This window comes from Ailuropoda melanoleuca, chromosome 13, assembly GCF_002007445.2.
Source record: "Ailuropoda melanoleuca isolate Jingjing chromosome 13, ASM200744v2, whole genome shotgun sequence".
In the NCBI taxonomy this organism is placed as follows: Eukaryota; Metazoa; Chordata; class Mammalia; order Carnivora; family Ursidae; genus Ailuropoda; species Ailuropoda melanoleuca.
In genome coordinates this window covers 25,866,210-25,894,179 of record NC_048230.1, presented here as the reverse complement: position 1 = coordinate 25,894,179, position 27,970 = coordinate 25,866,210, and the positions used below count along the sequence as shown (strand labels likewise).

General features: G+C 57.3%; 1 protein-coding gene across 4 annotated transcripts; it reads left to right on the top strand.

Annotated features, from left to right (window-relative positions):
- Positions 1 to 27,963, top strand: ZNF385C (zinc finger protein 385C). Of its 4 annotated transcripts, XM_034640185.1 has the most exons (9): positions 1 to 79; positions 846 to 1,097; positions 19,484 to 19,632; positions 21,512 to 21,622; positions 23,231 to 23,396; positions 25,455 to 25,748; positions 26,129 to 26,322; positions 26,590 to 26,700; positions 27,192 to 27,963. In XM_034640185.1, the coding sequence occupies exons 2-9, from the start codon at positions 848 to 850 to the stop codon at positions 27,426 to 27,428; spliced, it is 1,512 nt and encodes a 503-aa protein (XP_034496076.1). In that variant the 5' UTR covers positions 1 to 79; positions 846 to 847; the 3' UTR covers positions 27,429 to 27,963. The 4 variants fall into 4 exon arrangements, with proteins under 4 accessions (XP_034496076.1, XP_034496073.1, XP_034496075.1 ...); XM_034640182.1 differs by lacking the exons at positions 1 to 79; positions 19,484 to 19,632; positions 21,512 to 21,622; ... (3 more) ...; positions 26,590 to 26,700; positions 27,192 to 27,963 and adding exons at positions 10,111 to 10,537; positions 14,781 to 15,516; positions 16,573 to 19,459 and having other exon boundaries at positions 980 to 1,097; XM_034640184.1 differs by lacking the exons at positions 1 to 79; positions 19,484 to 19,632; positions 21,512 to 21,622; ... (3 more) ...; positions 26,590 to 26,700; positions 27,192 to 27,963 and adding exons at positions 14,781 to 15,516; positions 16,573 to 19,459 and having other exon boundaries at positions 992 to 1,097.
- The last annotated feature ends 7 nt before the right edge of the window (positions 27,964 to 27,970 follow it).

Here is a 27,970-nt window from a genome sequence, read left to right as displayed (position 1 = left end):
GTGCGCACACGGATCCAGGAAGTGAAAAGGAGCCCGGTTCAGTGTGAGAAAGGGGGTTGGCAAGCCCAGAAGAGAGCAGGTTAGAGCTGAGGGGTCAGGAAGGAAGGTTGCAGAGATGTGAGTGGGAAGGGGAAGGATGGTGTGCGGCAGATGCGGGGCCTGGAGGGGTGGCGCCTGTGCGTGTGTGTGCGTGTGCGCGTGTGTGTGTAAAGGCCGGCAGCAGGGCCCAGGTTGCTACTGAAAATATCAACTGTTGCTATGGCCTGGGTGGCCAACACGGCAAGGGACATCTGGAGCCACGTGGGTCAGGGGTGGGGATGGCTTCACACACTGTCGATGTTTGCGAATGTCACCCGGCCGGGCACCGGGCTCAGGGAGGTAGGATTTCGGCATCCACCCCTCTGGCTAGCAGCTGCAGCAAGCGCCACATGCCTGCTTGTCACAGGACTGTCAGCGCCTGTGCAAGGCTGAGACTAGGGCCCTGGCTTCCCCCAATGTGACTCCCCTGACCTCACTGCTGCTTCTCCCTCGCTGCTCCCCCCGGTCCCCCAGATCCAGGTCTTCCTTGCTGAGCTTTCCCCTTTGGCCGAGTCCCCAGGTGTCGGCCTCTTGGTGTGTGGACATTTGTGACACTCTTCCAGACATTCCTGTATTTTAATGCTGCTTTGTTCAGAATGGACCCCGTCACGCTCCCTTTGCCTCCCTTGGGTTGGGGATGTCCCAAAGCTGGGGAGTTTCATCTGGGACACAGGGCGCAGGTGTCTCGGGGTCTCGAACCCCTCTTGTTCCTTCTATGTGTTCACAGTACTCAGCCTGTTTCCTTGTCTCCCTGTCTCTCTGCTCAGGTATGAAGCGGCCATTGAGCCCCTCTCCCCCGGGTGAGAGGGAGCCCCCCATATCTGGAGCTACAGAGTGCCCCCCTCGGCCCCCAGAACTGCCTAAGCCCAAGAGGGAGAGAAAACGGCCGTCCTACACACTCTGTGACGTCTGCAACATCCAGCTGAACTCGGCAGCCCAGGCCCAGGTGCACTGTGGGGGGCGCGCCCACCAGCGGCGGCTGCGGCAGCTCAGCCTGGGGAAGACCCCCGCTGGGCCAGGTCAGTGCGGAGGGGCGCTGCTCCCGCAGGCTCCGTCTGGGCCCGTGAGAGGCTCTGGGTCTGTGGCCACTCTCTGGGGGGTGTTGGGTCTTGGGGTGCCCTCAATGGGGTCTCAGGGTCGGAAGTCCCCCTGATACATCTGGATAAGCCTCCACGGGTTCTCTCAGGATCAGAGGGTCTTTAGGGCTGAGGACTTCTTCTCTTGAGGTCTTTTTGGGGGTGTGGGAGCTCTCCCAGCAGGGTCTCTTGGGGCCAGGACCCCTAAGCAACATTTCCCCAGTCTGGAGCCCCCCGGCAGGGCTAGCCTTTCTGACAGGGGGTAGCCTGGGCTCCTGCTGTAGCCTCTGCAGGCTGGGCTCAGCAAGGTGCACCACACTCTAGCTGAGGGACAGACAGGGGAAGCCCCTCTTCCTATGTCGGCTGGACTCCTGGCCAGGATTTCTGCCTCTCCCTGGCTGGGGAGACTTTGCAGAGGTTTGGCTGTGAGCGCTGAAGGGGCCTCTGGCTACAAGACAGATTTCTGGGGGAAATGGGTGAATGCATTCATGAGGGTGATTCCAGCTGACAGGCACGTAGGAGCCATGGGGAAAAGGAGGAGAGGCAGGCTGCTGGGAGGGCAGGGGAAGCAGGCTCAGAACCAGGCCCAGTGCGGGAGGTGGGAAGGGCCAGAATTTCCACCTGGTTCCTGGGAGTGGCCACTGGAAACCTACTTCGCAGCCCAGGTTGGTAGCTTTGCCAGAGGGCTACGCATCTGAACTCGGTAACAAGGGCGCCTGTTCTTCTGGTGAATTCTCACGGGTTGCCCACTGTGTTTCCTTCACTGTGCTGGGGCCTGGAGACAAATCCCCGTCGTACTCCTCACCGTCCTGCTCCAAGATGGAGTCTGTCTTTTGGTCTGAGACAGACACAAAAAGAGCAGATGAGTGCTGTGGGTGCCACATGTGGGTACAAAGGGAGAAGGGTCGTGATTATACCTGGGGACACCAGGAAAGGCCTCCTGGAGGAAGGGGGACACACTGAGCTTTGCAACAGGGGTGTGGGAAGAAGGGACATTGCAGGCAGAGGTCACTGCCCTAAGGGTATGACTCTGAGTAAGAGTGTATCTGACTGTATAGGTATTTCTGGAGTGTGTGAGTGTGTGTGTGTATGTCTGTGTTCAAAAGTCATTCATTCATTAGCTATTTATAGAAACCAACTCTGCAAGCTGCTGTTTGGAGGATCCGTACTTTTACTTTTTTCCAGCTTTATTGAGATACTATTGACATGTATGTCGGTTTAAGGAGGTTAGTTAACACCTCCCTCCCCTCACATAATTATGATTGTGTGTGTGTCCATAACATGTAACATCTTCTCTCAATGTAAGTGTGTAATTCAGCATTGTTAATCATGGGCACCACGCTGTGCATTTGATCCCCAGATCTTATTGATCTTATAACTGGGAGTTTGTACCCTTGACAACATTTCCCCATGACCGCCACCCACCAGCCCCTGACCACCAGTGTAATCTACAGTATTGTATTTGTATTTCTTGTATTTCTACAAGACCTGACTTTCTTGGATTCCTTTTTTTTTCCTTTAAGATTTTATTTATTTATTTGAGAGAGAGAGGAGATAGCAAAAGAGAACATGAAGGGGAGAAGGAGAAGCAGGCTCCCTGCTGAGCAGGAAGCCCTGACGCAGGGCTCGATCCCAGGACCCTGGGGATCAGGACCTGAGCCGAAGGCAGACGCTTCACCGACTGAGCCACCCAGGTGCCCTGAGACTGACATTTTTAGATTCTGCATATAACCGAGAACATACAGTATTTGTCGAGGAATTCATATTTTTCAAAGGTGGCATGCCTGCCTGTCCAGAAAGAGCTGTCTGAAGACACATGCCTACAAGGGTGTCCAAGATAATAACAGGTTCCAGAGAGGTGGGTAGATGGTGCTTGGAGAAGTCAGAGGCAGGAGGGAATTGACAGAAGTCAGGGAAAACTTCAGAGAAGTGACGTCAACGTTGGATCTTGGAGACAGAAAGGGAATCCTGGGCAGAGAAACAGCTGGAGTGAATGCTGTAAGGTCTGAGGCCCATGGCTTTCAGGGAGCAGGAGTGGTGGCCACGCTGGGTGTGCAGTGGACGTGGCAGAAGGTGAGCAGAACCCCCTGGGAGGGCCTCCCAGCCAGGCTGGGTATTTAGCCTCTGTCCCAAAGGTGATGGGTGTCACTGAAGGGCTCTGAGCAGCAGTCGCTCGAGTTTTTAGATGTCTCTGGCAAGGGGGAAGGGTAAGACTTGGGGGTACATGAGAAGGAGGAACAGGTTCTGGGGTCTTTTCTGTAGCAGAAGCAGCTGGACTTGGTGACGGAGGGATGTGGAGAGGGAGGTGCCCAGGATGACTCCAGCTGAGGTGATGCTGTGCGGGGCGGTTCCATCATCAGAAGGGGGGCACCAACAGGGAAGCAGGGCTGGGGGGCAGTAGTGGGTGGGGAAGGCCAGTCTGGCCTGGCTGCCCCCCAGCGTGGCCTCTTCAGGCCCTGCTTCTGGACGGCAGTCCCTGGGGTACAAGCCTCCCTCTCTCCCTTCCTGCCCACCATGCCCCCCTGGAGAGAGCAGGTGGCCTGCGAGGAGAAAAGGGTATAGCACCAGCTGTGACCAGAGACAGACTGTCCAAGGGGATGGGGACCTCTTCGCTAGGCTTCCCTCTTCCCACAGTCCTTGTCCCCGGAGTTCTGGGTAGGTTTGTGGAGACCCAAGGAGACATGATGCCTGTTCCTCTTCTCTAGATTATAAAATGGGAAGTGAGTCACTGTCCCTCCAGTCATCTGTCTGTGCTGGCCCGTGCCAGGATTCTGCATGGAGGGGTGCTCAGCGCCTGCCCTCGGGTACACACAGTCCAGAGGGGGAGGCAGCCATGGGGGCAGACCTTTCTAACTGCCCTGCTGAGGGAGGGAACAGCATGGGGGCCCCAGGTACAAACCTGTTCTCCATTGGCCTCATTATTTCTGAGCCTACTCCTGGCCACCCCACCACTCCCATGGATCTGTCTGAGAGCTGGGGGTGGGAGAGGCAGCCCCAGCAAGAGGATGCTAGCAACTGCCCCAGGGTAAGGACGGGGGTGAGGGGCCCTCAGCCATGCCGAAGGCCTCTCCCTGCCTTGGTGGGGACTGGGCCAGAGCAGAGAGCCCTTAGGGTGCGGCTGACTGGGGGCAGCCTTGGCCTCTGAACGAAAGAGTCCCATGTAATCCTTCAAGAGGCTTGAGGCAAAGTACAGGGAGGCTTTAACACAAGCCTGTGTTGCTGGACACGGGAGGTGCCAGGCCTGTGGAGGACCGCTCCTTTGCTGGGAGGGTGCTGAAGGTGTGGGGGTGGGACGGCTGCTCCGGGAGGCCTCCTGGAGCTGTCACTTTGATTAGGGGTCTGTGGGGCTGGCGGCTTGCACGGTGACAGGCCGTCACAGGCAGTGAGGCGGGAACCCTCTCCTGCTCCTGTCCCTGAGGCCGTTGGTGGGAGGGGGAGGCGGGGACTCTTCCCTCTCTGAGCCTCCTCGCCAACTCCTTACTCAGCCACACCTAAGTGAGCCTGGAACACTTGGGAGGGGCCACAGGACTGGGAAATGGCAGGTACCCCAGACTTCCCTAATTCCCTCCCAGCAGATACTTCCACAGTTTCCCCTGCCCACCGTCCGTCCGCCCTATCAGTCTCCTACACAGCAGGCCCTTTCATTCTGTAGGAATGTGTCTTGAGCCGTGTTCCCTGCCCCCCTTGCCCTTCCTCCCACAAGGTGGGGTGTGTGGGCACCTCTGCCCCAGTAAGGCTGGACTCAGTGACCCCGTCGACCACACACACACACAGACGCACACCCGAATTTTAGGTAGTTCTTGAACACCTACAGAAAGGTTTGCCGGCTCAACCCTCTGAGCCCCGGCCCCCACTGCACGTGCTGGGCCAGCACAGGGCGCGGGGAACATGGAAGCATCTACTCGGGACCTGAACTGTAGCTCTCATAGCAGGGCATTCCCCCCTCACCCAGCCACACGCAGCACTCAGTTCTCCCTTTGCATTGGGCTGTTGCAGCTCAGAGAGTTTAAGCAACAGCCCCAAAGTCACAAAGCTGGATTCAGATGCCAGCGTGTCTGACTCGCCCGCCTTAGCCCCGTTGCTGCTGAGGAGAGCAGCCCCTATGAAGAGAGAGTGGACCTGGATATTTCAGGAATGGGGAGGAGGGATGGCCAGAGAAGGCAGCCCGGCTCGCAGATGATTTCACAGTGCTCAGAACCCACGGCCTCTCCTCTGCCTTGTACCTTGGTATCCTCCACTGAAAAATGGGGAGATGCCAGCCGTCTCCCACTTGGCCTCACCTGGCTGGGGAGGGGAGGGGAGCCTCCCAAAGCCAATCCCTCCCTTCTCCCTTCTCTTGGCAGGACTGACCCACCCATACAGTTCATCCCCCAACCCCATCCACCATCAGCAATGCAACATGACACCAGAGCAGAGAGAAGGGGATTTTGGAAATGACTTAAGTTCTGAACGGGCCAGGGGGGCCTTGGGTGGGGAGTGCAGAGTAGACACTAAGGGGGACAGGAAAACAGAGATGAACTCAGATGATAATGGATTTCAGGGCAAAGATGCTGTATCTTTAGGGGCGGCCGGGGACCAGAGTGGTGGGTGGAGGCTGTCGCCAGTCCTGCACCCTCAGACCTCCCCTAGCTCCTGTTCTAATCAGACCCTCCATCTCCTCTCTGAGTCTTTGACTGCACAAGCCTCTTGCTGCATTCTGAGCCCCAGAGATCAAAGACCTTGAGCTCAGGTCACGCCTGAGTCACCGGTTTGAAGAGATCCTCACCCCCCACTCCCCGCAGATGGATTAATTTCAGTCCCATCAGGAAGCCCTGGAAACCCTCCAGCCCGTCCCCCCATCGCTTCCATATCTCCCTGGGCTGCTGATTCTTCCTCAGTGCCCCCCAATCCGTCCCGAGGCCTTTGGGTGCATGTTTTGGAGATACTGGGCTCCCTCAAGGCCACTGATAAGTTCTTCTGGCAGTCTAACCAGCGCCTCCTGCTGCTGTTCTCCTTCAGTAGCAGGTGCCCCTCCCTCTCCCTGGACAGCCATCACCTCCCCCTCCCCCAGGTGTGAACCTGACCATCAGACACTCCCCCCTACCAGGGACCACCAGGAAATGCAAGGTTGTCTGGGTGGAGAATTAGGGGGCTTAGCTCAGATCCCTGCCCTCAAGAAGACAAAGATTCCGTCTCTGTCTGCGTTGGTTAATTAGCCCTGGGCTTGAGTTTCCTTCCTCTCCCCAAACGAGCAACTCCTTCCCCCTAGAGCCTCTTCCTAACAAACCTGTTTTCAGGAGCTGCTGCTGCCAAGCCCTCCCCAGACCCTTTGCAGGCTGTGCTGGCTGCTCCAGAGATTACAGGTTATTGTCTGGTGGAGACAGGATGCTGAGGGGGTGGGGGGCTAGCGCTGGGCCTGGGCTTGGAATGCCAGACTGGATCAAGCTGTGGGTTGGCTGCCTCCTCTCCCCCATTCCACCCCCTCCCAGCCACCAGGTGCTCAGGTGAGTTGAGAGCTGGCCCGTAGTCAGGAAGAGGAGGGGGAGGAAGGAGCAAATGGAGGAGAGCTGGGCCTGGGGGGTAGGGAAGGGTCTGGAATAGGGGAGCAGTGTCAGAAGTTCTAGCTGAACAGATGACCACCCCCCACCCCACCTGGCATTGCCCAGATAGTAGGTCCAATGGGCCAGGTACTGGACTAAGAGGGGCAAGCTGCCTGGGGCTGCCTTCCCCCACCACCATGGCCAGTGCTCTGGGACGAACTGGTCATACCTCTCTGGGCCTCAGTTTCCCCCTCAGCAAAGGGAGGTAAATGTAAGGGGATGGTGGGCCAGAGGGTGAGGAAGGCTGGACAGGAGAATGGGGGCTCCTACAGCAGCAAACCCTGAGGCAGGGCTTCCAAGTTCAGCAAGAACTTTCTGGCAGGCTGAGAAGGGGCTGGCAGCACCTCCTTTCTAGAGGTCTCTATAGGCAAGGTCAGCTCTACCCTTAAGTACAAGAGGCACTGGACAGGGACTTTCGGGAGGGGGGGACGGAGGCAGCCCCTTGTCCCTAGTCCCCACAGTTGCCCCATCCTCCACCCTTGGGGCAGGAAGTGCTCTGTGCTTTCCACCCTGGTTGGGATGGGAGAAACTAGGGAACAGGCAGCTACTTCCAGGCAAGGGGAGAAAGGGCCCTGCAACCGCTGCTTTCCAGCAGGAGCAGGAGTCCCTCCCTCCACCCTCCCCTCCTGTCCCTCACATCCCCACCCCTTCCCTCTGTCACTCTCTGGCTGGTTTCATTTGCTCCTCAGACAGCGCTCAGCGGTGCCTCCAAAGGCAGAGAATGCTCTTGGGTGAGTGAGGGGGCGCCAGAGCGTGGGGAGGGGGGCTCAGACCAGGGTGGGTGGCTCCTCTCCCCACCCTATCCTTTTCCTGCTATTTTTGGCCCCCAAAAGTTGTCTGTGGAGGGATTCTGGTAGCCATTTGACTCTTGGTGCCTTTTCCCAGGTCCAGGGCTGGGCAGGGGAGCCCCCACAGTGGCTGGGAACAAAGGTAGGGGTGGGGTTGGTGAGGAGGACTGGTCAGGAAACTGGAGGTGCGCCCTGCAGGAGGGAGGTGGGTTACAAGGGGGGCCGATGCACGTTTGAAGAGCCTGTGCCAGAGGTTCCTTGTATCAAATCATACCTTCAACTGCGTCTAAGGGGCTGCCAGGAGCCTCCAAGGAGGGTTGTGGGGGGGTGGGCAGGGGGACTGTTGAAGGGGGAGTCATTACTTCAGCAGAGAGGGAGAGAGAGAGAAGTGGACAGAGGGAGACAGGCAGAAATCTGGGTGGCTCCTCTCTGAGGCCCAGCCACTGCACTGGGGTCCACCCCAATGCCCCCCACCTTTATCCATGGTCTCCTGGCCCGCCTCTCCACCAAGGTTACCTGGCACTCTTTGAGGGAGACAGCCATTACCTTTTAAGAGGTATTTTTGGGAACCCCTTCCACAAGGGCAAGGGCTGGGGCAGAGTTCTTGTGACTGGTCTTGGGGGTCTTCCTGCAGCTTGGTGAGGGGGGCTCTGGAGAGTGTGGGGAGCACCCTCTAGCCATGGTGGGAACCCTAAGCCGACCAGGAAGTGAGCAAGCAGGAGATCTTGGATCCACCCCCCATTCCCTCCCTTTGGCTCTCTCTCCCTCCTAGACTCCTATTTTCTTCAGAGTTTTGGTTTCCTCTGTGATAGGAGAGCAGCTTTACTATTTGCGATGTGGGGTGTGTGCCTCGGGGGGACCCTCCCATCTGCCCCTGTGACTTGTGGTGGGACAAGAGAGAGAGACTCTGGCTCTGGCTACAGGAGCTTGGTGTCTATCTGTGCATTTCATTTTGTAAGGGAGGGTGTGTGCACGCACCTATCTCTGGGCGACTGTCTGTGTACGGATCTCGGCGTCTGTGTGTCTCTTTGTGACGGCGTGTGCCGCTGCCTATCTGCAGTTTCCTATTATCTGTATACGCCTTACTAGGGGTCTGGGAGTCCACGCATGTCTGTCCCTCTGGGCGTATACGATCTGAGTGTGTCTTTGTTGATCCTGCCTGTCTGTGTATACGCACATTGTGTACGTGCATGCTTGTGCGTGGCCCCTGGGCCGGCCTTTGCTCCTCGCCGGCATGGGCATCTGTCCATCTCTGCGGTGGGCACCACCTCTGTCTCTGCACACACCAGTGTGCCTAGATGGGCTCATCAAGGGGAGATGTGTGTAAGTGTGTGCCTTGGCCTTTGCGCCTGCTGCTGTCTGTGGGCACCTATGGCTCGAGGGTGTGTGTCCCTGTGCTCGTCCGTGTATCTTTCCGAGTGACGGCAAAACAGCACGATGTGGTTTGCCCAGATCCTTTCCCTTGGGTGGCAGCCAGAGTGATGTTAATTCATACACCTGCTCTGTGCCCCTGTCCCAGCTTCCACTGGACCCCGGACAGTGGCCTCTTTTCTGCCGCTCTGTCTAGCTTGTGTGTGACCAGAGCAACAACCCCCCTCTGGAGGCAGCCATCCAATGAGCCGTGGGTCCCGGCTGTGGACCCCTGGCCAGGGTTGAAAAGGGAGGGACTCAGCCAGGGTGTTCTGCAAAATGCCATCACAGAAGACCCCCCACACCCACATACCTGACCCTTGCATGGGTGCCGGGCTGTGGGGTACCCTCCTGGGGCAGGTTTTGGGTCTGCAGTGTGTCCCTTCATTTGAGTGTACCCACAGCCAGGCGGTCACGTGTGTGTGCGTGTGCCATGACTCATACATCATCCCAGCAGCTGGGGGACCAGGGTTCACGGTGAATGTCAGCAGCAGACGGTGGGTGGCACAGAGCAGTGCAGTGTGAAAGGTGCTGGGGGAGTTCCCAGAAGCCACTGGAGAGGTCCTGACCTCAAATCAACATGGGCCCTAGGCCTTGTGTGGGAGCAAAGTGTACCCAATTGGGGAGGGGGGCTGGAAGGCACTTCTGGGTGACTATGTTGACGGGAAGGGGAGACTACATCACCAAGTGCCCCGGCACCCCCTCTTCAAATGGACTCCACACCTAGCTCATTTGTTCCTCAGACCCATCCCTGCCCTGCCCCTTCCTCCTCACCCAGCTGTAATTCCCACTTCACAGATGGAGGAAACTGAGGCTCATAGGTAAGTGTCTAGCCCAAGGCCTCAGAGTTCAGTGTCACTGGAGCTCTATTGCAGGCCCCTGGACTCCATCCCTCTGGGAGGGATGGTCAGCTACAACTCCACACCCGTCCACCTTCTCCTCTGCTCCCCTGGGAACCCACACAGGGAACCCCTCTCCTGAGGTTCCTCACCAGGCCAGAAGGTCAAACTCCCCAGCACTCACTGCAGAGCTTTCCAGCAGCAGGCACCGCCCCCCACCCATTCTGCCTTGACCTTCCTGAACCTGCATTGCGCTTTCAAGCTCCCCGAAAGCTCCCCGTGGATGCCAGCCCCACTGCCTGGGATGCTCTTCCCTGGTAAAACCTCACTTATCCCGCAGTGAAACCTGACAGACGCTCCCGCAGACCTTCGGCGTTCCCCCTGCTCCTCTGTGATCCCGAAGCACGTGGCCGGCGCCTCGCTAGCGCTCTGCCTGTTTGGCTCTCACCTGGGAGCTCTCACCTGGGAGCTCTTCTAGGAACTGGCGGGTGCCCGCGATGCCTGAACGACCCTATCCCTCCCGCTGGCGGGCCACCGCTCCATCGGTCTCAGCTCCGTCGCCCCCGCTGCCCGCAGAGCGCGCGCGCAGCGGGGGATGGCCGGGCAGGTGAGCCCCGGGTGCCGCCGCCCTGCCCGCCACCCCGGCCCTCGCCGGCTGCTGGCGCCTCTTCGCCCCGGTTACCGCTAGTGGCTGCTGTCGCTCAGTGGAGCCCAAGGAGACCGCGGCCAGAGCGTCCACCACGCAAGATGGTGGCTCCCGAGTCTCCGTGAGTGTGTGTGGCGGGCGCGGTGCCCGGGCCGGGAGGGGCCCACCACGCGCCCCCCAGAGGAAGTTCCCCAGCCCTCCGTGTCCTGGTCCGGGGCGAGCAGGTAGCCCCCACCTCGCCCGTCCTCCGCCCTGGAGCTCCCCAGAGGAAGGGGCCCAAAGGGCCCTGGGGAGGTGGCTGGGGTCCGCCATCCTGGACCACATAAGCGCTGTGCTTGAGGCTGACCTGCCAGGGTGGAGTGGGGACCGCAGACCAAGACACAGTCACCCCAGGGGCCCCACAAGTTGTGGCGGTCCACATGCAGGTGGCCAGGGTGGAGAGGTGTGAGGGACCTGGGTCTGAGAGGTGTGCCGCCCTGGTCAGCCTTGGTCCCATAGTCACATTTTATTTACACCCCACCCCATCCAGCCTGGTTCCCCCAGGTTGAGGTAGAGGAATGTCAATGGCTTTGGCTGGGTTGTTTCAGAGCAGCGCTGTCCAATAGAACAAGTAAATGGTCTCTGTCTGGGCCATTTCATACAATAGCCAGTAGCCACATGTGGCTATCAAGAACTTGAAATGTGGCTAATGAGACTGGGGAATTCTAAAATGTTTTTCTAATTCTGATGAATCATAAGCAGCCACATGTGGTTACTAGCTATCGTCTCTGACAGCGCAGTTTCAGAATCCCTCTTCCCATGCATCCTCCCTACCTACTCTTTTGTTCTTTTATCAAAAGCATCCTAGGTCCCATGGTAATTTTATCCCTTGGCAGAATGGGGCAGGATAACCAACTTCTAGGTATATGGAAAGGAGGTGACAAACTTCCAAGGAGTACCACCTTGGAATTGCATCCCCTCCCCATTCTAAGATCCTTTGGGTGGTGGGCTAGACAGGGTCGCAGAATCATGGGATCTTGGGAGGAAAGGAGGTCAAAGGCAGCTGTTTTAGCCGCCCAACAGGTGCCCAAGGCCCCACTCCATTGTTCTCTCTGCTTGAAAGCAGGTGGTTCCCTATTCATTCACTCCCCAAATTTTGTGGAATACCTGCTGCGTGCCAGGCAGCATTCCCTTCTGTGGGGTTCAGATGTGAACAAGTTAGTTACCTTTCTGCCCTCAGGAAGCTTGCATTCTGGAGAGAGAGGGAGAAGAAGGAGGAGGAGGAGAGAGAGGGAGGGCCAAGCAATAGAAATGCTGAGAAAATAAAATGATTTGTAAACTGTGAGGAGTACAATGGAGGAAACAAACAGGAAGTAGCTAAAGAAAAGAAAGGGACCTCCTGGGAAGGGATAGAGAAGTCTCCTTGGAAGAGGGGATGTGAAATAGGCAAAGTGTTGAGAGGAGGTGGAGACCTTCTGGAAGAAGGTACAACATGTGCAAAGACCCTGGTGATGGGAGCCTGGCACTCTGGAGGAACTGAGGGAAGGCCGATGTAGCTGGAAGGGGAGAGAGGCACAAGTAGCCACAAGAGAAGTCAGCAATGCCTGGGCATTTGGCAGACCTCGAAAGGGATCCCGGCACTGAGGACAAGCAGTCACAGAGAGATTTTAAGCAGTATGTTTCCAAAAGCCCCCTCCAGCTGCTATCGGTCCAGGTGGCTCAGAGAAGGGTAAGAGTGGAAACCCAGAGTGCCATCAGGAAGTGACTGCCGTAGTCCAGGTAAGAGATGCAGGTGCCCTGGACAAGGCAAGTGGCAGCAGCATGGTGAGAAGAGACAGGTTACAGGCAGATTGTGGAGGTGGAACCGACAGCACCTGCGGATAGACCAGGTCCGGGATGTGGAAGAGAGCAGGGGCTGCAGGGGCAGGTTTCTGGCCAGAGCACCTGGGTAGGAGAGCGGGTGTTTCCTGAGCTGGGGATGACTAGGAGAGGAGCATATTTGTAGGGACACACTGACAGTTCCATCTAGACAAGCCAGGAACGTGGTTGGATGGAGAGGTGTGGCGCCCAGAGGAGTGGCTCGGGCTGGGGTGGTTTATTTCAGGGTGACCAGCAGACGTGGTTCTGGACCTTTTGGACAGTTTTAGGTTAGGAAGAGGAGGAGAAGATGACATCAGAGGTGGAGGGGTGCTGATGGGGGAAAGGAAAGCTGGGGGATGAGGGGTCTTGGAAGCCAAGAGAATTGCATGTTTTAAGGAGGGTGGGGTGAGCAGCCCCAAATACTGCTGAGAGCCTAAGGGAAGAAGACTGGCGAGTTTCACTGCATCGGGCAACAGGGAGCACCTTCCCTTGTACTCAACAGGCTGCCCCTGGAGTTCTGTTAATCTGCCCTTGTTTTTACCTATCCACTAAGGGCTATGTCCCATGAAGGGTGCTGGGCATATCAGGAGCACGAGACAGTCCCTGCTTTCTCAGAGCCCAGTCATCTAACCAACAGCCTTAGAACAGGAAGTTCTTTCATACAGCCCAAATCAGTCCTTCCATTCTCTGAAACAACAAATTTTGCTCAAAGGCATCTGCGTGCTGAGCCCTGTACAGGGGCTTAGGGATCCCCAAGTGAGCAAACGTACGTGATCTTGGCCTTCCAGGAACCAAGTGCAGAGATATACAGAGAATCCCTGTGTTTACCATATTGTATGACCGGACCCACACCCAGAGAATTATGGGAGACTAGAGCACAGGCCTCAGCCCCGGTTGGGAGGATTGGAAGGATCGGGGTGGCAGAGGGGAGGCAGAGCTGCTCTCCAGGAATGAATGGGAATTAGCCAGGGAGGAGGGATAGGAAATTCCAGGCTGAAGGCAGGAGCAGAGTTAACAACTGGGTGTGTGGGGGGAACGGTGAGCCTCTGGAGCTGGCCGAGCAGCCAGGAGCAGCGGGAGGCTGGGCAGGACCTTGCGGGCTCTGGTGAGGTGTGTAGATTCAGGCAACCACCTAGGGCAGCAGTGAAGAGGCAGAAGCAAGGGAGTGGCCCATGTGTGAGCCCGCTCTCTGGATGCTGAGATGGATTTGGGGGCATGACTACAGGGGTAGAGGCGGATGCATAAGCCAGCTGAGACTGTGCAGGCCAGTCTCAGCGCGGCCTTTGGGGCCAAGTGGACGTAGATTCTTTTTTTTTTTTTTTTAAAGACTTTTCATTTTCTTAAGAGTACCTTATTTTATTTTATTTTATTTACTTGAGAGAGAGAGAGACCGAGTATAAGTGGGGGGTAGGAGCAGAGGGAGAGGGAGAAGCAGGCTCCCCACTGAGCAGGGAGACTGATGCGGGGCTCAATTTCCAGACCCTGAGATCATGAGCCGAGCCAAAGGCAGATGCTTAACCGACTGAGCCACGCAGGCGCCCCTGGACGTAGGTTCTAACTCTGCCTCAGCCACTTACTGCCTGTGGAACCTTGGGCAAGTCACTTAAGGTCCCCCAGCCTTGGTTTTGTCCTCTCCAAAATGAGGATGATACCACCGTCAGAGAGCACTTGCAAAAGTAATCTTGGTCTTCTCATGGAGTCACTGCAAGGTCTCTAGCACAAGGCCTGACACGGTTCGCACTTGACAAAGGGTAGTTACTGCTGCTGTTACTAGCAGGTATCTAGGGGACAGGGTTGAGGTGATAAGAGGTAGAGTTGGTTGGGTTGGGCCGTTGGCTGGACGTGGCCTCTGGTCCTGAACGGCTCACCTGGCCTCGTGCTTGGGGTAGTGGAAGAGTGAGCAAGGTACAGGCGGCCAGCTAGCTCCTTCAGCCTGGGGCCCGCCCCCACTTGTGGGCTTCCTTCCCAGAACCACACTATCGGGGTGCGTGTGAGTGTGCCCATGTATAGGTTTAGGGAAGGGAGGTCCAGGGAAAACAAATGCCATTCTTGGGCCCCGTGGCTCTGGGAGTTCAGCTTTGGGCTAACTTCATTCTGGAGAAGTAAATGACTGTGGACTGGAGAGACTGGCCATCCCGTGAATGAGGAGTCAAGGTCCGATCCTGGCTCAGTCACAGATTATTCACGAGCCCTGAGAACCGCTGTCGCCTGGACTCTGTGCCCCCACCTATAAAATGTGGTTGCGCAGATGGCGCCAGTCTTCCCAGAGCCGAGTACTGACATGCTCCAACAGTCAGAGCTCATCAGGGCCTCGTCCTGCATGGAGGGAGACCCTCAGAGTGGGCTGGGGCCTCCAGGCCTCCCCCACTTTGGATGCCATTCTGTGGCCCTTTGCCTGACCCCACCCATTCCAGTAGTCCTTCCCCGTTAGGTGCCATCCACCCGTCAGTTGGGGGGTGCTCTGTGGGCAGCATGGACCCACGGTGGACGCCCTGACGCCTCTCCCTTGTCTCTTTCATCTCTAGTCTCCCACCGGCCAAGCAGGAATAAACTTTCCCAGCTAAGTTAGATGGATGGTCCCCATTAGCCCGGCGTGCTGCTCCCCTCCGGCCTCCCCACCAACTTCTTTTGTAAGGGAGGTGCCACTGGGTGTAGGGCGAGGCTGGGGGGCCAGAGCACTTGGGTGGGGGTTGGGGGTGCCCTGCCCCTCGAGCAGGAATGGTGCCCCCAGGGAAGAAACCCGCCGGAGAGGCCTCCAACTCCAACAAGAAGTGCAAGCGTTACTTCAACGAGCACTGGAAAGAGGAGTTTCCCTGGCTGGACTTTGACTACGAGCGCAAGCTAATGTTCTGCCTCGAGTGCCGCCAGGCCCTGGTGCGGAACAAGCACGGCAAAGCCGAGAACGCCTTCACCGTGGGCACCGACAACTTCCAGCGCCACGCTCTGCTGCGCCACGTGACCTCGGGAGCCCACCGCCAGGCTCTGGCTGTCAACCGGGGCCAGCCCACTTTTGAGGGCCAAGCTGAGGGAGGAGGGGCCTACCCAGACCTGGAGATGCCTCCCACCTCCAGGGGCATCAAGGTGGAGGTGGACCCAGCCAAAGTGGCCGTGCTGACCACGGTGTACTGCATGGCCAAGGAGGACGTGCCCGATGACCGCTGCGCCGCCCTGCTCGAGCTGCAGAGGTTCAACCTGTGCCAGGCCCTGCTGGGCACGGAGCACGGCGACCGCTACAGCCCCAGGAGGGTGAGGGACATGCAGGTGGGTGGCGGCCAGAGGTGCGGGGGAGGGCTTGAGGAGGGAGGACATCTAGCCGTCTGCGCACAGCGCCACCATGCCAGGCCCCCAGGCAGCAGCCAGAGGGCTACATTCATACCGTCACCCAGCAGAATCTTTCACGGAGACGTGCTGCGTGCCAGGCCCTGGGCCAGCTGCTGGGGGCACGGCCACGGAGAGGCCAGACCGGGCCCTGTCCCCAGGTGGGAGGGGGGCACAGGGGCGTTCCCTCACCTCCAAAGCCAGAGGTTGCAAGCTGCGTAGCCTGGGGCCTTGATTGGCCCACAGATGTATTTTGTTGATTTTCAGTGTTTTTGGAAAGCCTCAATTAGTTTCCAAGTTAAAAAAACAGATTACGTATAAAAAATGTGGATTTGTGACTTCTGAAAAGCTAGGTCCCTGTGCTCTCAGGGCGTGAAGACCCCACCCAGTGCTCCTCCATTCCCTTTGGTGTAACCCTTGCCCACCTCAAGCCCAGTACCACCCACGTGGCCCCTCAGGACATGCAAGCTGCAGCTCGTCCTAGGTACCAGGTGTGTGTGAGTCCTAGAGACTGGTGTGAGGGTGGGGGAGTTAGAGCTCATCCTACAGAGAGATGACAGAGCACACAGTTGGAGCTCTATGTAACTGGGAGGGAACATGTCTGTCAGTGAACCCCCGAGCAGCAGAGTGGAGGGGACCCCCAGGAATAGGGACTGGGGCAATCCTGTAGAAACGCACACAAATCGCTGCAGAATCTTTATGGTTCCTCAAGCATTTTTATACTTACAAGCACAGCCCCAAAAAGTTGCATTTATAGTTGACAACAACCTTTTAAGGAGCGGAGAGGCAGGTAGTAGCCTGATTTCAGAGCTGAGGAAACTGAGGCTCAGAGAGGTGAAATGATTTGCCCAAGGTCACACAGCCAGTAAGCGGCCAAGCCAGGACTGGTCTGTCTGCCTGGCCCCAAGGCCTGTGCCCTTTCTGTCTTCTGTACTGCTGCCTCCCCTGCTCAGGACAAGCCTAACTCTGTCCCTCCCTTTCTCTCCCTGGCTGTCCCAGGTGGCCATTGCCAGTGTCTTGCACACAGAGGCCTGCCAGCGCCTGAAGGCATCCCCGTACGTGGGGCTGGTGTTGGACGAGACCAGGGACTGGCCTGAGTCCCACAGTCTGGCCTTGTTTGCCACTTCGGTGTCCCCCTGTGATGGCCAACCGGCTACCACCTTCCTGGGCAGTGTGGAGCTACAGGAGGGCGAGGCCACTGCTGGCCAACTCCTGGACATCCTGCAGGCCTTCGGCGTGTCTGCACCCAAGCTGGCCTGGCTCAGCTCGAGCCTCCCCAGTGACCGCCTTGGGCATGTGGGCCCACAACTCCGGGCTGCCTGCCCACTGCTCACCGAGCTACACTGCCTCCCGGGCCGGACAGATCCCGAGCCCCCTGCCTACCTAAGTGAATATGAAAGTGTGCTGGATGCCCTGTTCCGCCTCCATGGTGGCCCCAGTTCCCACACGGTCCCCGAGCTCCGGGCGGCCCTGGACCTCGCAGCTATTGACTTGGCAGGACCACGGCCAGTGGCCTGGGCTTCCTTGCTGCCTATCGTGGAAGCAGTGGCTGAGGCTTGGCCTTGCCTGGTGCCCACACTGGAGGCCTCTGTCCCCGCTTCCCCTACAGCCAGGGCACTGGCCCTCGCCTTGCGCCAGTTCACCTTCGTGGCCTTCACCTACCTGCTACTGGACACTCTGCCCACTGTGCAGAAGCTCGCCCTTGTGCTGCAGCCCGAGGAGCCGGACTTGGCCTTGCTGCAGCCCCTGGTGATGGCAGCCGCTGCCTCCCTCCAAGCGCAGCGCAGCGCGGGTGGGGCGCGCCTCCAGGGCTTCCTGCAGGAGTTGGCGTCCTCGGGCCGCGATCTGGGCGGTGGGCGCTGCACCTACCGCGGCGTGGAGCTGGTCGGCTACTCGGACGTGGCCGTGCGGGGCTTGGAACAGCTGCGGGGCGCCTTCCTGGACTCCATGCGGAAGGGCCTGTGGGACTCCTATCCCGGGCCCTCGCTGGACGCTGTGGCCGCCTTCGCGGCGATCTTCGACCCGCGCGGCTATCCGCAGGCCCCCGAGGAGCTGGGCGCGCACGGCGAGGGAGCGCTGCGGGTGCTGCTGCGCACCTTCGCTCCCGCAGTGGTGCGCCAGCGGGCGCTGGGCGACTTCGCGCTCTTCAAGCGCGTGGTGTGCAGCCTGGGCCGGCTGGGCCCGCGGGCCCTGTGCGCCAAGCTGGCGTGCTCGGGCTCGGAGCTGCACGAGCTCTTCCCGGACTTCGCCGCCCTTGCCGCCCTGGCCTTGGCGCTGCCCGCGGGCGCCGGCCTCCTGGACAAGGTGGGCCGCAGCCGGGAGCTGCGGTGGTGGGGACAGAGCGGGACCGGGGAGGGCCGTGGCGGCCCGGCGGTGAAGATCGCCGTGGATGGGCCTCCGCTGCACGAGTTTGACTTTGCGCTGGCTGTGGAGTTCTTGGAGAGCGGGTGGGCGGAGGGGCTCCTGGGGTCGCAGCTCACGTGTGGGCGGCTGCCTTCCCTCCGCCCAGCCAGCCCCTCTAGGGCCGGAGGCGGATTTGACCGTGCTGCCCCCAAGCTGACCGCCTACCTGTGGCCTCCCACCCACCTGCCTTGTGCTTCCTCCGCTCCACGCTGAGGACTAACCCCGCCCCGTGGGCTGTGAAGGAAGGGCTGCGGCAAGGGGCGCCTGGGCGAGCCGTCAGAGATGCTAGGTTTGGGGGCACCCTCAATAGCGTTCCTGCCCTTGCCGGAGTTTGGTGAGGAGTAGCTCACCTTTCCCCCTCTGGACCCAGCCCAGATTTGGGCCCTAGAAAAGTTGAGGCGTCTTGGTTGGAGGGAGAGAGGAAGACTGGGTCTCAGGGATTGAGGGAAAGGAGAGGGGGGTCTTGGCTGTTAACTCCCCTCCTGGCAGCATCTCTTCTCTTCAGATAGAACTGGAGAGCAGATGACTTCCTTGTTTTTGACACATAGCACAGCACCCTCTCTGCACAAGCTACCAGTTCAAGGGAGGTAGTGGTGCCCTACCTCCCCTACCCACTGATAGGCTGCCCGAGGCTCTTCTGTATATGGCTGTGTGTATAGACATACACATCTATAAATGTAAAATAAACCTATCTTGTGTATTGTTAACACACAAAATCTAAAGGGACTTACGGTTTTGCAATGACAGGGTCCAGAAAAGTCCTGAGGACTGGATTTATTTCTAGTTCTTTTCTTCCTCAGAGTCTGGTTGCTCCCCAAAGTTCCTCCCCTGCCCTTGCCTCAGACCTTTAAGACCAAAGACTGTAAAACCACAGGGCTGGACTGGCCAACTCTGAGGACCAGTCTCAGGCCTGACCCAGGTGTTGGAGGGATTTTTTGCCTTCTGGGAGGAGTTGGCCTCACCAGAGGGGGGAACACATCCTTTCAGATTCCAGTGGGTTTCCTGTCCTCTCTGTCAGCCTCTGCTGTGAATGATGTGGGGGTCAGTAGGGGGGCAGTTAGTGAGAAGGGAGGGGGCTGGCCTTTCCCCAGGACTCCTGGGTTTGGGTTTAACTTGCAATAAATGGAAACCCGGTACATCACACAGTCTCCATGGTGGTGTGTGTGTGTGTCAGGACTCCTCTGTCCCCTCCCTTGGCCTGATTCCCTGTTGGGGTTCATGGGGGCCCTCTGGCTGCCTCTGGAGGGGATGGGAGGGGCATCCTTCAGGGCTGGGAACTGAGAACTGTGGTCTCCCTGCTTCTGCTCCCCCGGTGGTGGAGAGCAGAGGCACAGAAATGGGCTGTGAGTGCCCGGGGCTTAGCCAGTGCTGCTTTGTGGAGAGGGAGATGGGAGTTCCTGCCCTGGTTCCGCACCCAAGAAGCCCATCAGCCTCTTTTTCTGGCCGTGGAGGTCGCTGCGAGCCCTGTGACTCCCCATTTCAGACCCTGCCCTTCTTCCTCCTGCAGCAGGCCCGGCCTCCAGTGCCCCCAGCCCCCTGCTGGCCTCCCTGCCCCTGCCTGCCAGGCCTCTGCAGCCCCCGCTGGACTTCAAGCACTTGCTCGCCGTCCACTTCAATGGCGCCACCCCGCTCAGTCTCACCCCCAACTTCAGCACGGTACGGGCTGGGCTGGTGGGGGGGGCATGCAGCCGAGCTTGGGGGAGGGCAGGGAAGGGGGGCGCAGAGGGGCTGGCTTTCGGAAGCGGGGTATAAGTAGCAGCAGCATCCCCAAGAGTGACTAGGCACTCCCGAAACAGGGACCCCTGGGTCCAGCTTTCCCGGAAGCCAAGGAATGAGGATGGTGTCACCACCTCCCCCGTTAACGACTGTTGGGCCTGTGGCCCGGAGGTTACACTTGCATTTTTGTAGCGGGACATCCGTGGATGATCTGTGTGTGTCTGAGTGCATTGGCAGGTGTGCCCTTCTGTTTTAGTTTATGTCTCTATGGGTCTTTGTGTGTGACTTGTGGATGTCAATGTGTGGATGTGTGGGTATTTGTAAACAACTCTTTGTGACTTGGTAACTGTATGTAATTAATGTATGTGCCTGTGTCTCTGAGAGATTTTTTGTGTCTTTGTGTCAACTCTGTTATGTGTTTGGTGTGTGTCTGACCTCTGAGTGTGTGTGTGTGTGTGTGGTTTGGGGGATTGTGAGTGTGTCTCTGAAGCGTGCCGTTTGTACTCCTGTGGGTCTGCAGTACCTGCCTGTAGGCTTATGTGCTCTGTGTCTGTGTATTTCCACGTGTGTGTGTGTGTGTGTGTGTGTGTGTGTGTGTGATGACAAGTGCAGGGAGCATGAATTTTACTTCGCTATAAGAAGTACCCCCCTTTCTTTAATTCTGAAACATCAAATGTAATCCTCAAGGAACCCCAGCCCATCCTGACAAGATGGTGGGAAATTCAGTCTCAGTCATCCTTAGGAGTCCCTTCCTTTCCAACCTCCAGGGTCGCACAGAGGTCCAAAGGAGCCTGAGCCATTTGGGGAGTGTCCCCTGTTTGGTCCCCTCTGTCACTTGCTGACGCACCATGCACACGGTCCCTTGGGAATGGGTACAGCTTCTGTTGTCCGCATCACTGGGGGCCCTGCAGGCCGTGCTCCTGTCCCCTGCCTGTCCCCGGCCCCAGGTGCTGTTAGGTGAGGGTTAGAACCTCATTCTGTTCCCTAGGAAGTTTCTGAAACCGTGCTTTTCTCTCAAAGCCTCTGTTCTCTTCTCTCAAAAAGGTCTGGAAAGTTCCTCTTGACAAACAAGCCCAGACAACTGCTTTTGGTCCAACAAGAAGCCCCTGAGAAAAGGGAACATAAAGGCTTGGTTTGATAGAAGGAAAAAAAAAAAAAACGTTAAAATAAGGAAGAGGGAAAAAAGAAAACCCACATAAATTAATATACCAAAGAAACAGTCTTACGACTCAAGGAACCTTCTGGCTTGCACGTGCTGCCACCTGCCCCTTCCCAGCCCCCCACCTGCCCTGGCCATGCCCTCACTCCCCCTCTCAGGCCCTGTGACAGTGGCAGAGCTGAAAAGATAAGCCTTCTCTCCCCCAGCCCACAGGCCCAGCACAAGGCTGGGTTATGGGAGAGGATTTCCAACAGAGAAACTCTTTGTCCCGTCCCTGCTTCTCCCTGCCCCCAACTCTGTCCCAATAGTTGTGATTCTTGTGAATAAGAGAGAGAAAAAAAACAAAACCAAAAACCAAACCAGAGACCAGAGGGACAGCAAGAGATGCCAAGGTGATCACTGGGACATGGTTGTGTTTCTCACGATCACGGAGGTCACCCTGGCCATCCCGCTTGCCTCTAAGCTAAAGGCTGGGCGAACAGAGAAAGTCAACCAGGGAAGAAACTTTCTTTTGTGTGTCTCCTCTCCACAAGGATGGAGAAGTCCTTCCTACATCCCGCTGCCTGCGTTCCTCAATAGTCTTCAGTTTTCGGCATTTTGTACTGCCTCCCCTGCCAGAGCCAACCCCAGCGTTATTGTGCCCTCCCACCCCCTTCACAGATGGACCCGATCCAGAAAGCTGTCATCAGCCACACGTTTGGGGTCCCCTCCCCTCTGAAGAAGAAGCTCTTCATTTCCTGTAACATCTGTCACCTGAGGTTCAACTCAGCGGTGAGAGGGAGTAGTGGAAACAGGCTGGGGAGGGGGCTGGGCAGGGAGAGGGCTGGACACTGACTTCTGGGGTCTTTCCTGGAGGAATAGGGCTGGTGAAGCGACTGGGGTCTTTATTTTCTGTCCCTGGGTGCCGAAGAGGCACTCCTGGTCCTTTACCCACCCTGCCCTCTCCTCTCTCTAAATTCCTCTGCCTCATCTCTAGTGGTCCTGGGGCCTCCATTTTCCTCCCTTCTGCTTCTCTCCTGTGTTCTGGATCCTTCTGCAAGAGAAAAGTCTGCCCTTCCCTGCTCTGGGTTCCAGGGGGCCCTATCAGTTCCTGGTCTGGAGCTGAGCTCTTAAAGTACCGGAGAGTTAATGTGCTGAGTATGTGCGTGCCCATCGTACTAATTAGTTCTCCTGAGACTTTGTGAGAAGGATAGAGGCGCTATTATCACCCCCACTTTTCACACGAGGAAACAGCCTCAGAGAGGTTAAGTGACTTGCCTGAGGCCGCACAGCTGGTGAGTAGCAGAGCTGGGATTTGAACGCAAGCCTGGCTGACCCCAAGGTCCGCGTACTTTCTACCACAGTCTACCCTTAGATAGTGGAGAAGCCTCATTCTGGCTTCCCAGGGAATAGGTACCTTCTGTCTGGACAGCTCTGGGGCTTGGGGAGATCTGCTCTGCTGAAAGGGTCTAGGGAGGAGCCACAGGGGCCTGTCTTTCCTACACTTGGAAGCAATAAGCAAGGACTCCTGGTTGAAGGAGGGAGAACACTACCAGGCTAGATTCAGTGGTTCTCTCCAGGTTTTCAGGTTCTATGAGTCTTGCAAGAGATGGACAGAAAGACTTCACTCTGAGGGAGGGACCGTGGCTTCTCCATGCTGGGCCCCTGGCATAGAGCCTGGCAAAGAGCAAAGGCTCAAAAACGATTTGCTGAAAAAAATGAACAAAGGGATGAATGTTCTGGGGTGCACATACCCCAAGTATGAGGACTGCTCTTTTTTTTCCATTTGTGCATTTATGAACTTGCTAACTAACATTTGCTGAGCACCGGCTGTACATACCAGGCCCTTGTCATTCATGTTTGATTGATTGATTGATTGATTTAAGATTTTATTTATTTACTTGAGAGAGAGCGAGGGGAGGGGCAGAGGGAGAAAGAATCTCAAGCAGACTCCTGGCTGAGCGCAGAGCCCAATGCGGGGCTCCATCTCACAACCATGAGATCATGATCTGAGCCAAAATCAAAGAGTAAGCTGCTTAACTGACTGAACCAGCCAGGCGCCCTTTATGTTCTTTTTAATTCTCACAACCCTGTGAGGTCAGTATTGTTTATGAGTCAGCAAACTGAGGCTCAGAGAGGTGAGGCGACTTGCCCAGAGACGCACAGCTAATAAGTGGCTGAGACAGAATTTGAAGCCAGAGGCTGCTTGCCTGGAGGCTCATGTATGAGAAGGAATTCTGTAAACCTCAGGGCCACACACATGCTGTGATGACAAGATTCCCCTCTTGTCTGGCTAGAGCCCTGCCCCCTCTGACCTGCCCCCTGTGCAGCGCCAGCTCTCATGGAGGAGGCATGCAGACTCAGCAAATAAATGGTGACCCCAAGCCCTCCCCTCCCCAGAACCAAGCCGAAGCCCATTACAAAGGCCACAAACACGCCAGAAAACTCAAGGCTGTCGAAGCTGCCAAGAGCAAGCAGAGGCCACAAACCCTGGCCCGGGATGGGGTGCTGGTGTCCCCAACCCCGACTCCAGCCAGTGGATCCCCTGGAGAGCCGCAGAGCAAAGGTCAGTCCTGAACCCCGCCCCCAACTCCCCAATTCACATCTGGTTTCTGGTGAGGGGTTGGGAGATTTCTGTTTATTATTTTAACTATGTTGGGGTAGCCCATACATACCAAAGAAGGCACACATCACAAGTGTTGACCTCAACGAGCCTTCCCAGTCTGAATATACTGAGATCAACAAACATGACACCAGCACCCAGAAGCCCTCCTAGGTGCCTCCCCCCAGTCCCTACCTCCGTTGTATTAGCTTCCCAGGGCTACCACAGTGAATGACCACACAGTGGGTGGCTGAAAACAGCAGACATTTATTTTCTCGCCACTCTGGAGGTGAGAAGTTTGAAATCAAGGTGTCAGTGGGGTTGGTTCCTTTGCGGGGGCTCAGATGGAGACTCTGTCCCACGCCTCTCATCTGCCTTCTGGTGGTTACTGGCCATCCTTGGTGCTCCGTGGCTTGTAGCTGCATCCCTCCAGTCTCTGCCTCTGTCCTCACATCCCACTCTCCCCGTGTCTCTGGCCTTGTTTTGTTTTAAATTTGAATTAGTTAACTTATAGTGTATTACTGATTTCCGGGTAGAATTTAGGGATTCATCAGTTGCATATAACCCCCAGTGCTCGTCACATCACGTGCCCTCCTTCATGCCCATCACCCAGTTACCCCCACCCCCACCCTTCCAGCAACCCTGTTTGTTTCCTAGAGTTAAGAGTCTCTTGTGTTCTGTCTCCCTCTCTGTTTTTTTTTTTTTTTTAAGATTTTATTTATTTATTTGACAGGGGTACATACAGCCAGCGAGAGAGGGAACACAAGCAGGGGGAGTGGGAGAGGAAGAAGCAGGCCCAGAGCGGAAGAGCCTGATGTGGGGCTCGATCCCACAACACCGGGATCACGCCCTGAGCTGAAGGCAGACGCTTAACCGCTGTGCCACTCAGGCGCCCCTCCCTCTCTGTTTTTATCCTATTTTATTTCCATACGGTCTTCTTATAAGGACACCAGTCATTGGATTAGGGCCCACCTTGGTCCACCATGATCTCATCTTAACTACTTACATCTGCAAAGACTCTGGTTCCAAATAAAATCACATTTTTTTTTAAAAGATTTAATTTATTTATTTGACAGAGATAGAGACAGCCAGCGAGAGAGGGAACACAAGCAGGGGGAGTGGGAGAGGAAGAAACAGGCTCATAGCAGAGGAACCTGATGTGGGGCCCGATCCCTTAACGCCGGGATCACGCCCTGAGCTGAAGGCAGACGCCCAACCGCTGTGCCACCCAGGCGCCCCCAAATAAAATCACATTTTGAGGCTTCAGGCAGACGTGAATTTGGCAACACTGTTCAACTACGTACACCCCTCCCCCGAGTGATCTTGACTTTTCTTGCCATCAGTCAGTTGCCCCTGGTTTGGAAGTTTTGTGCCCGGCCTCTTCAGTGCTGTGTGTAGCCGTGTAGTGCCCCCTTGCTTGACCATACAACTCTTTTTTTAAATCTACTCTCCTGTTGAGGACATTTGGTTAGTTTCCAGTTTTATCTTTTTTTTTTTTTTAAGAGTTTATTTCCTTGAGAAAGAGAGAGCATGAGTGGGGGGAAAGGCAGAGGGAAAGGGAAAAGCAGACCCCCCCACTAAGCACAGAGCTGGACGCGGAGCTCGATCCCAAGACCCTGAGATCATGACCTGAATTGAAGGCAGATGCTCAGCCAACTGAGCCACCCAGGTGTCCTGCACAGTTTCCGGCTGTATGCTAGTATGACTAGTGCTCTGTGAACATTCCAGGGCACCTTTTTTGTGACTTCCATTTACTTAACAGTTAGCTAATGACTCTAAAGTATCACGGCTGTGGGGGCTTTCTGAGACCCCCGTGTCCAGCTTTGTATTTTCAGATGGGGAGGCTGAGACCCAAAGAGGCCCAACTCTGCGCAGTGAGTTGGTAGGAGAGTGGAGTCTGGATTTCACTGCTGGTCACCCTGACCTCAGGGATGTTTCCACTCTGCCATGCCACCCCCAATATATCACTACTTAAAATCATGGTCTCAAGATGATTCTTAGCGATGCCTTCCATCTCCCCAGCAGTTCCTGCGACCCCTCCTCCTGGCCCCCAACTCCAGCCACCACTGACTCCGGACCCCATGCCCAGAGAGCCGGCCCACTCAGACCTCTTGGATGCTGCCTCCTCTTCCTCTTCTTCCTCCTGCCCACCGTGCTCCCCAGAGCCTGGGAGAGAGGCACCAGGGCCTGAGCCAGCAGCGGCTGCTGTGGGAAGCGGTGTGAGTGGGGAGGGCAGGAGCGAGAAGGGGCGCCTCTATTGCCCCACGTGCAAGGTGACAGTGAACTCTGCCTCCCAGCTTCAGGCTCACAACACAGGTCAGTGCACTGGAGTCTAGGGGAGGAGAGGGACAGGCAGACTGCCCTCCCCAGCTGCGGGCTGGAGTTCCTGGGCATTTTGCGCAAGGGCTTGGTGACAAAGGCGTTGTGTTCAGCGGTGATCGTGTGGGCACTCTGGGTCCTCCAGCTGACGTTTGAGGTGGGAGAATTGGGGGTTGGGGGCGGCTGGCAGGGAAGGACAGAAGCTGGGAGGGCCTTGCGGAGGTGGGGAAGAGAATTATCAGGTGGCTGGCGGGGAGAGCACGTGCGAGCAGCCTGGAGGCTCGGTGGGGCAGCCAGACTGACCTCGTTCAGAGGGGTCTCCATGGCCCTTGCTGCCCCTCTTTGGTGCTGATGGGCTATCTTCCCTCCTCCCTCAGGAGCCAAGCACCGGTGGATGGTGGAAGGTCAGCGAGGTGCTCCCCGAAGGGGCAGGGGCCGCCCAATGGCCCGGGGAGCTGGACACAAGGCCAAGAGAGTGGCAGGGGGCCACGGGGGCCGACAGGGGCCCAGCCCCCCTTTTCACTGTGCTCTGTGTCAGCTCCAGGTCAATTCAGAGACCCAGCTCAAGCAGGTGGGAGAAGTGGGGCCGGGACTGGGGCTCAGCAGGGCTGACGGGGTGGGACAGGTGTTGGACACCGGGAGGGAGCCAGTGGAGGCAGAGGAGCAAGGCCGGAGGGACAGTGGGCTCCTGGAGGGCAAAGGCCAAGTCTCACCTCCCCTTCCCAGGGCCATGCCCCGTAAATGTGGGATGGAAGGGTTAGCTAGTCGAGGATGATAGGTAGCGTGGGGGTCCATGGGCTTCCCCTTCCAGTTGCCAGTCTGTCTGTTTCTCCGCTAGCACCTGAGCAGCAGAAGGCACAGAGACCGCCTGGCTGGGAAGCCCCCCAAGCCCTCCAGCCAGCACAGCAAGCTGCAGAAGCATGCAGCGCTGGCTGTGAGCATCCTCAAGGTATCTGTCTCCAGGCAACAGGGCTGGGCCCCGGACTGGAGGGGGAAGAGGGTGGGCCAGAAGGGCAAGCTGGGGAGACTGGAGGGGGAGGGGGTGGGGCAGGAAGGAAGCCACCCCCATCTCCCCCCTTCAAGGCTGCCTGGGCCCAGTGAGAGCTGGGCTGGGGTTTTTTGGCCATCTTGGAATCTGCCCAGAGGAATTTCCGGGGAGGTGGGCTGAGATAGTAAGCTCAGGGTCAAGAGCAAGGGGTGGGTGTGCATCTCCTAGAGACCATCTTTCCCCCCACCCCCCACGGCCTCCTTCCTCTGGGCAGGAAGACAGGTGGTGAAGAAAGCCCTTTGGAATGAGTGTTTGGGGGTGGAAGGGAGGATTTAGGTTTGGAACCCTAAAAGGCACGTCTTTCCTGCAGCAGAAAGCCCAAGGATGAGCCCCGGGAGGGGTGGGAGTTTTCTGGTTCAGACTGTGTCCATTCCTCTCTCTCCTCTCTGCAGTCGAAACTGGCCTTGCAGAAGCAACTCACCAAGACGCTGGCGGCCCGCTTCCTGCCCAACCCGATCCCCGCTGCGGCCGCTGCCATCTGTGCCCTGCCTGGGCCCCTGGCCCTCCGGCCTGCCCCCACAGCAGCCACCACCCTCTTCCCAGCTCCCATTCTGGGCCCAGCTCTGTTTCGTACCCCAGCAGGAGCCATCCGTCCTGCCACGGGGCCCATCGTCTTTGCCCCCTACTAGGCTTCCTGGGGAGGCCAGGGCTCATTTCCCCGCAGTCTCTGTCCCCATCTCCTCTTCCCAAGATGCCTGTTTCCTCCATCCCCAGGAGACTGCCTTTTACAACCGAGGGCTTCCTGCCCAACCTAGGAAGAGCTGGGGTAGTTTCAAGGGCACCTACCCTTTACCCAGTCTGGACTAGGGATTCCACTACTACCCTCCTGGCCCAAGGACCTTCCATCTCCACCCTCCTTTCTCCAACCTCAGGCTAGGGCTGGGCTCTCCTGCATTGCCCAGCCTGATCTATGGGGAGCAAACTGAGAAATCCCAAAGATCTATGCAAAATCCTAGCCCCAACCCCATGGTGCTCGCATTTCCCCCACTTGAGACCTATACCCCCATGGCCAGAGGCCCTAGGAATCTTAACTTTGAGCCTGGGGACAAGTCTTCGGGGGGTGGCCCTCCCCATTCACTGGATTCTCCGGAGACCGGAGGTGGCAGATGGGGACTCAAGCTGGAGAGGGTTCAAGGCTATCTGGACAAGGTGACCCTGGGGGAATGGAAGA